Source organism: Limulus polyphemus, unplaced genomic scaffold (genome assembly GCF_000517525.1).
Source record: "Limulus polyphemus unplaced genomic scaffold, Limulus_polyphemus-2.1.2 Scaffold2181, whole genome shotgun sequence".
Classification (NCBI taxonomy): Eukaryota; Metazoa; Arthropoda; class Merostomata; order Xiphosura; family Limulidae; genus Limulus; species Limulus polyphemus.
Window position 1 is genome coordinate 84,981 of NW_013667791.1, and position 7,715 is coordinate 92,695.

Sequence of the window (7,715 nt, forward strand, 5' to 3'; positions counted from 1 at the left end):
AGTCCATCAGCTAATCATAGCACAACATGAAGACAGTATAATACTTCCATCAGCTAATCATAGCACAACATGAAGACAGTATAATACTGCCATCAGCTAATTATAGCACAACAGTAAGACAGTATAACACTTTTCCATCCACGTCCCCACAGGTGGGTTCAATTACTTTAGAACACCCTTTGACAAGACAAATTATTCTCCTTTATCTCTATCATTACAATACAAACTGTAAAACTCACATTAGAAATTGCCTGTTACAGCTAAACTGACACACAGTTTAACTTTACTTTCACTAACTTACCCACTTCTGGCACTTTGTATCTGTACATATTTATCTGTTTTAGCTATGCAGATAGATATGATGAAGGTATTTCGTATTGTTGTTTGTGATACTGCTGTTTTTAGCTATGCAGATCAATATGATACCACTGGGCAGCTAGTGGTATTTGCCAATCAGTTAAATGATGGGTCCATTAACCTTTCCAGATGAGTCACGGGTCAAAGGCCATGTCATCTCGTTTGTTCATTCAAAATTTTATTAAACTACTATTTCATGAATTTATGTCAATAAGTTTGGTATAAAACTGTAAATTATAATTCAAATCTTAGTATTATACATTATTCAATATCTTAATTTAAAAGTAAATATTAAAAAAACACAGTTAAACATTGATTTTTGTGTGTCATGTGATATGTTGAATGCAGCACTGGTTCAGATTAGATGCTTGTGATGTCAGAATACTAAGTCTATAGTTTCATATGAATTAGGAACTGAAATCACCGATATTGACGAGCTACAACATAAAATAAGAACCTCATATCTTTTCTGTTTGCTGAGATGTCGCTAGTACTGAATCAAACAGTGGCCGTGCTCACCTCTTTCCATTTCTGGAAACATCGAAATACAGCTTAGTTACAAAGTTTGATAAATTATAGTGGAATTCTGTGGTATCGATATAGTAATTTATGAGTTTTTAATTATTCAACTATATATATATATATAAAAATTCAAAAAAAATTATTTTGTTTCATATCCTCCACGTGTGAAATTTTAAAAGGCTTAGCAATGTATGTCAAGCAGCAAACAAATACAAAGGTCGAACTAGAAGAGATAATTGTTTGCTTTACTTCTTTATTTACTGTTTTATGTTTTAAGAAAAATAAGTTTAAGAACTTTTTTCTAAATAGTAATAATCTGTATATATAATGTATAATAATTGAAATGTGACCCCCACCCCCTCCCAAAACTGATCTACTTTGCAACATATTACCTCCTTCACAAGGCTGTTCAATTGTGGCTTGTCTATCACTACCATCACTGATTATCTGGTGGCATTATCTACTATCTTCTACTCCTTCCTGATCCACAGATCCCCCTCCTATCCTACTCCCTTGCCTGACTGAAATCTGAATGTGGTTCTACATGCTCTTATCTGAAACCCATTTGAACCTTTAACAACTTGTTTCTCTCTTGTTTGACTCTTTGGACCCAGACAGGCTCTTGTGTTCTCTCCAGGCTGTTAATTTTTATTTATCATGCATTTCCTCCTTTCAGACTTTCCTTCACTCTCTATTCATTCCTTGGGACCCTTTATCTACTAGAAATCACTCTCCTACTACCTTTACAGAATAGATTCACCAGCTCATCTGTATGCTATATGTCTCTTTGAGGATGAATGATCATAAGCCCTTCTATGTCTCTTCTTATTAGATTTGACACTGTCCTGTAGATGAAATTTTCCAGAACTACCTGTGAACTACCCCACAGAGCAGTTTCTGCTCACTTTTCTAGCATTCGCTTGTCAGCTTTTATAAATAAGGTTTTACTGTCACCCATTGCACTCTCTTCATTAACAGACCATTCCTAACTGAAAGATCTATAGGGATTCACAGATATTCTCCACGTTTTCCCCTAAACAAAATCTCCCCCCACCCCACCCCCCTTGTTGAGTGGATTACAGGACACCCTTGCCACTTAACACTTCCCATCACTGGGTTTGTAGACCATAAAGAATCCTCATCAATTGGGACCTAATCACTATAGCTACAACAAGATGTCCCTCTATGGTGAGAAGTGGGGCTGTGGTGACAACTGAGTGTAGCATAGGTCACCAGCAATATAACTGTTACAGCACAAATTTCCAATGGACCGATGATACAACTCTCTATACTGTTCCTTTCAATACCTTTGTCTTACAAATTCTCTTCCTGCAGTCAGTGTCTGTTCAGTAGAGTCCAGGTTAACACACTATTACCATTCCATTCTAACGAAAAACAAAATATACCTCACTCCAGCAACTGGTGAAGGTCTCTAGAGACTGACAGTTGTGTTGAGGTGTATATATGTATTTATACTGTATCAATATAATATGGTGCCCTCCTTTCGCAGCTAGCATAGGGCCTGTAGAACCTAACAGTAGAATTGAGTTAAGAGGTAAACACCCTGTACATACCAGTGATGTATCACTTGTATACCCTACTTCTGTGACAGGCAAGGAGCCTGTAGTGACTGTTCGTCAAACAGAGGTGTATATGTAAATATTTATACTGAAATGATTCCATACAGTGCAACTGGCATGGGGCCTATAAAGACTGATGGTAGAGGAGGTGAGCATGGATATTTATCACAAGTGCCCTTCTCCCACAGCTGATTTTGGCCCATCAAATGTAATGGTGAGCACACAAGACCCAACCTCACTACACATATTGGCTGTCTAACAGCTTGTGTGGGAGTACTCAGATGTCGATGTACCCATTGCACCCCTCATTGTGACAGAATTATGGCTTCTATGCCTCTTCCATTCTCCTATTCAGACAAAGAGTATAACCTGGAAGAGATGAGGTCTCCCATGGGTGTACCACTGTGGAGCCCTTGCCATCAGACGTCACACCTCCTGGACTTCTTTCAGACACTTTCTGAAGTGATTTCATATAGGTAATCTTTGCACCAGTCAATCCACCATCTCAGTGTGGGATTCTAGCTATTCAATATACAGAGATGAGTATTCATTTCAGAAGTTAACATTTTCCTTGCCTGAAAATGTATTTTTGAGACATACATCCTTACCTATTCCCATCCTTCATCTGCACTTTGTAGTGTATGTTTCTTCATTGCCTAGTCAAAGAATGAGAATTCATGAGAACAAAGTATAGGGGAGTCATTGTACATAAAGGTATGTCACACTCCTACTGGTAGAGACTTTTGCTGCATGATGATGTCATCATGAAGTGATGACAAGTTTAGGTGGTTTCACCTGAGATTAAGTGGGGATTTTCACAAAGCTGGTAGCTTTGGCAGAATGCATAAACACAAGGAAAATTGCTATTCTATGTACAGGGGTGAGTATGTATTGGAAATGCATTTTCAGGTAAGGAAAACGTTATATTTTCTTGCCAGGTTTTTCACATTACATATACTAAGTCTGGGGTTATTCACTGGTATGTTTCATGAGTTATGTTTCCTTCTTTTTGTACAAGGCTTATACTCACACAGAAAGGAGCATATTGATAAAATATAATAAATTAATTATGCTGTGCATTCTTCTAATTTGTATTTATTTCAAAATTAAAACGGTTCTTTATCTTGTATTTCTTCTTTAAAATCTGTGAAACTTGTACTTTGATATCTGTTTTCATTTCTTCTGAGCATATGTTGGCTTAGTTTATTTGTCACTTTTTATCCTATAATATCCAGAAATATTTGTCTTGTTTTTTTTTCAAATTCTGAGAAGTAAGCTTGAGGGTGGGAGGGCTTGAAATGCTAATTTTTGAGTTTGATCCCTGTAGTGATCACAGTATAGACGGACCTTTGTGTTTAAACAAAGCAGATGTTTTTCAATTGGGTAGTGAAGTGTTTTTTAACTACTTTGGTAATTCTCAAATTAAAATATGATAATAGATTATGTGTGTGTCTTGACTGGCCTTAGATAATTAACTAACATTCAAATTTTGGGTGATAAATGACTTTCGAAATTCAATTCACCTAAGTGAAATCTCTTGTTCAATTGTATTAACCTTCCAGTTATCAGTAAAGGAGTATTCATTGTGACTTTTTAGATACAATAAATCTTATCAAATGAATGAGAAGGAAGTGTAAATTTTGGAAATTAGTTAATTGATCACTGTGGTAGCATACCTTGAAAATATGGAAATGTTTTTGGTTGGTTTTGTAAGGGAATGCTAGGCATTACATTGACACTAACAATTTATAAATAGTGGAATACTTGGAGAAATATTTAACAAAATTTTAAAGACAGTCTGGAAATTAAGATTGAAAGAATTCTAATTCATATTAGAAAAATATTTGTATAAATTAATGAATTTTCCACCTTTGTACAAGTTTATAAAACCATCAGTATACAAATAGATTAAAAGTTTGGTGATTAAATACCAGTTGTTGTTATGCTTGCTAATATGTATGACCCCTTGAATCTGTTTATTAACTAGTTAATCTTTTTTTATTACTAAAATCTTATTACTGGTCTTTTAAACAGACTAGTATATAATATCTAAAAATAGTTATTACTAATTAATCAGTGATTTGGGTGATTGTATAAGCTACTAACATTGACAATAGGCACTGTATAAGTTCATGAAAATTCACCATTGGAGAGTGTGGGTTGGTCTTGTGGTCAAGCTCCGAATTTCCGAACTGTGCAATCCCACAAAATATTCCTGCACTTTAAGCTGTGTGTGTGCATTACAAGTGTGACAAGCAATACCTTAAAGTTGGTGGTATGGTCTGCTGACTGGTTTCTGTCCCTCTAGTTAGTATGTCAAAATTATTGTTAATGTCATATAGTCCTAGCTTTGTCATAAATACAAATGAAAAACTTCCACCATTGTTCAAGTTTGATAATGAAATCTGATTACTCAACAATCTAGTAAAGTTCCATCACTGTACACAATATGGAAATGATCATTACATTAAAAGTACATGCATCTTACACAAAAATAAAGTGTAACAGTTTTTTTATGATTTAAACAATGATTCAAAGTGTAGATTCAAACAAATATTTTTTTCCTCCACAGAATGTTTTGATCCAGATAGGTTTGAAAGTTGTGTCTGTTGATGGAATGCTGATAAGAAATGCTAAAACTTTTATTCTACGTTGTCATGCATGTTTCAGGTGAGATTTATCCTTCTGTTTTATATTTTATATTGTAATTTTAAGAAATAGCAATATTCTTTATGGTAAAAATAAACACATTTATAGGGTATATGATACATAATCTTGTATAGAATGTGCTACTGTTTATTTAGTAACACAAGAAGAAATATTCACAATACATGCAATACTAGCCAAGAAAATACAAATTACTCTAAAAAAAGTAAGTTAAGAATTGTTTTCAAATATCCATATAGAATTTTTCATGAATACTTTCTTACTTAACTGAATATATTGTTGAACATATTATTAAGAACTAACTTAAGGTAAACTATATAGATCACAATTAAAATAACTTAGAAATTAATGAAGGCAACCCTTAATAACAAGCAGTAGAAATACGTAATGTAGTATGTGAACACCCTGAAAATTAAAAGCTTTAATGATTGAAATTAATTTTTGGATTCTTGTTCCTAATTATATTTTTGTCCTCAATACCATATATTGATTTGTTTTCTTGCCTCAAGGAACTCTGGCATAAAACCCTTGTGCATAATTCATCACATACTGACAGCTTTTTTTAACAAATCTTTTATGCATAGCTCATCACTTACTCACCTGAAACATATATTACTGAAATTTTCCCTGTCTTACAGAACACTTACTGAAAGCTTGTATAGTTAAACAGTGATTCAAAGTTTGTATGTTTATCATAATTCCTACTGTAAATGTGTGTATAATGTCTGACTTGTTAATGACAAATAACTGAAATATTTCTGAAACTTTTATTTACTGATGATTTTACAACATAACTGACAAGTTTCAGAATGTAGAACATCATTCTTTTACCTCGAATAACATCAACATGTATTTTAGACCTTTTTTTTTCATTCTAGGACAACAAGCAACATGGACAAGAAATTTTGTCCAAATTGTGGGAATCAAACCTTGAAACGAGTTGAAGTCATTGTGAATGAAAATGGCACTAAAACCTTGCGTATAAACTTCAAAAAACCAATCAACATCAGAGGAACAAAGGTTTGTACTAGTTGCTAGTTAAATGTGTTTTTTGAAGCACTGCCCAGCTACCAGAACTTTTGCTAATGATGAACTAAAAATAAGTTATTATAATCTAAACTCGTGAAGCTGTTGAATGTTCTTGCCTGTTCAATAATAACATGCCTTACTAAATGATTAATAATAAACTTATTAATTAGCAACATCACATAAAAATTATGATAATCTAAGTTTCCGAGGCACACGAGATAATGAAATTACCTCTAACTAGAGATAGCTGATATATAGGATTTTTATTATTATTATTGTGAAATAGAATTTATCATTTATCTCTCCAGGATGAATTATCATCTTTATGTACAATACAAAAATTTGTCAAATTATTGTAATGATTTTTACTTTTTAGCCATATTCAATCAAATCATTTTGTATCCTAAACTGATTTCTGTTTTGATTTTTCATATGAAGTGACCTTTGAGTAAAAACAGTGACATTTATTCATTAATATGTCTATCACATAGCTTGCTGCATTTATGAAATATTCTACCTCAGTGGTAGAAAAATAGTTAGTAAAGAAAAATATATACATATTGGTAAAATGTAAATGATTTACTACATTCAGAATTAAGGAACATCACAATGTTGATATTCTAGAATACTTACATGTAAGAATAATGGCTGTTACGATAACATCTGATGTCCATTGTTAGGAAGTTTGCTTATCATCAACCACAATAGTGGTTCATAATAGGGATCACAAGGAATTGCACAAAACCCTAATAGAACATTCATGCAAAAAAGAACTTCAAACAGTAAAGATTCAGTTTAAACAACACTTTAAAACCTTTACTGTTGACTGCTAAAGCTATACACATATAAAAATGTACAAAAATGCATGAATGTTAGACTTAAGAGGAAAATAAAATCTGCTCAAAATAGCCTGTTTGTAATTATTATTCTCTTGCCAGCCTACAACAAAAATGGCTTGGTATGTTGCACCCAAACCTTTTGTACAATACTAAATAAGGTACTATGAAGGTCGTAGAGGTATTAAAAAGTTTATTTGTTTCTTCCATATTTAACATAAGCTAAAAAACATCATAATTCTAGTGTAAATGATGTTATCATTACCTCTTTACAAATATCTGGTGTTTCTTTAAAAAGCTTAAGTACAGGTTAAAACAGGAATTACCAGCCAATAATTGATAAACATTAGATGACTAACATGTAGATACTTAATGCATTGTACACATTACAATCAATGTCTATAGGGATGTTGGATATACAAGACTGTTCAGCTTAAGGGTTATTATTTAGTGATTTAATATTTAATGATCATTTAGTTTTCATAACAAGAATGTTAAAAGTTAATTATTTTAAAAGTGATAGTTATGACAAGTTTCATTATGTAACTATACGAGTCATACATTGTATAGTTTAATTGTTTTACTAGGATTTTGTAATACTGTTGACATCATTTTACTGAAAGTTTCTAAGTTTTCTCATTATGTTTAATATTGTAAGTAGGTAAGGGCTAAGTATTTCTAGATTTTTCTGTCACATGTTAGTATCACAAGCAACAATACAGAA

General features: G+C 32.7%; 1 protein-coding gene across 1 annotated transcript in view; it reads left to right on the forward strand.

Annotated features, from left to right (window-relative positions):
- LOC106466185 (RNA-binding protein NOB1-like) overlaps positions 1 to 7,715 on the forward strand; it is a 29,141-nt gene that overhangs the window by 19,860 nt on the left and 1,566 nt on the right. Inside the window, exons 6-7 of the mRNA XM_013926428.2 lie at positions 5,032 to 5,129; positions 6,005 to 6,146. Coding sequence (XP_013781882.1) covers positions 5,032 to 5,129; positions 6,005 to 6,146 — 240 coding nt within the window. The remainder of the gene's footprint in view (positions 1 to 5,031; positions 5,130 to 6,004; positions 6,147 to 7,715) is intronic.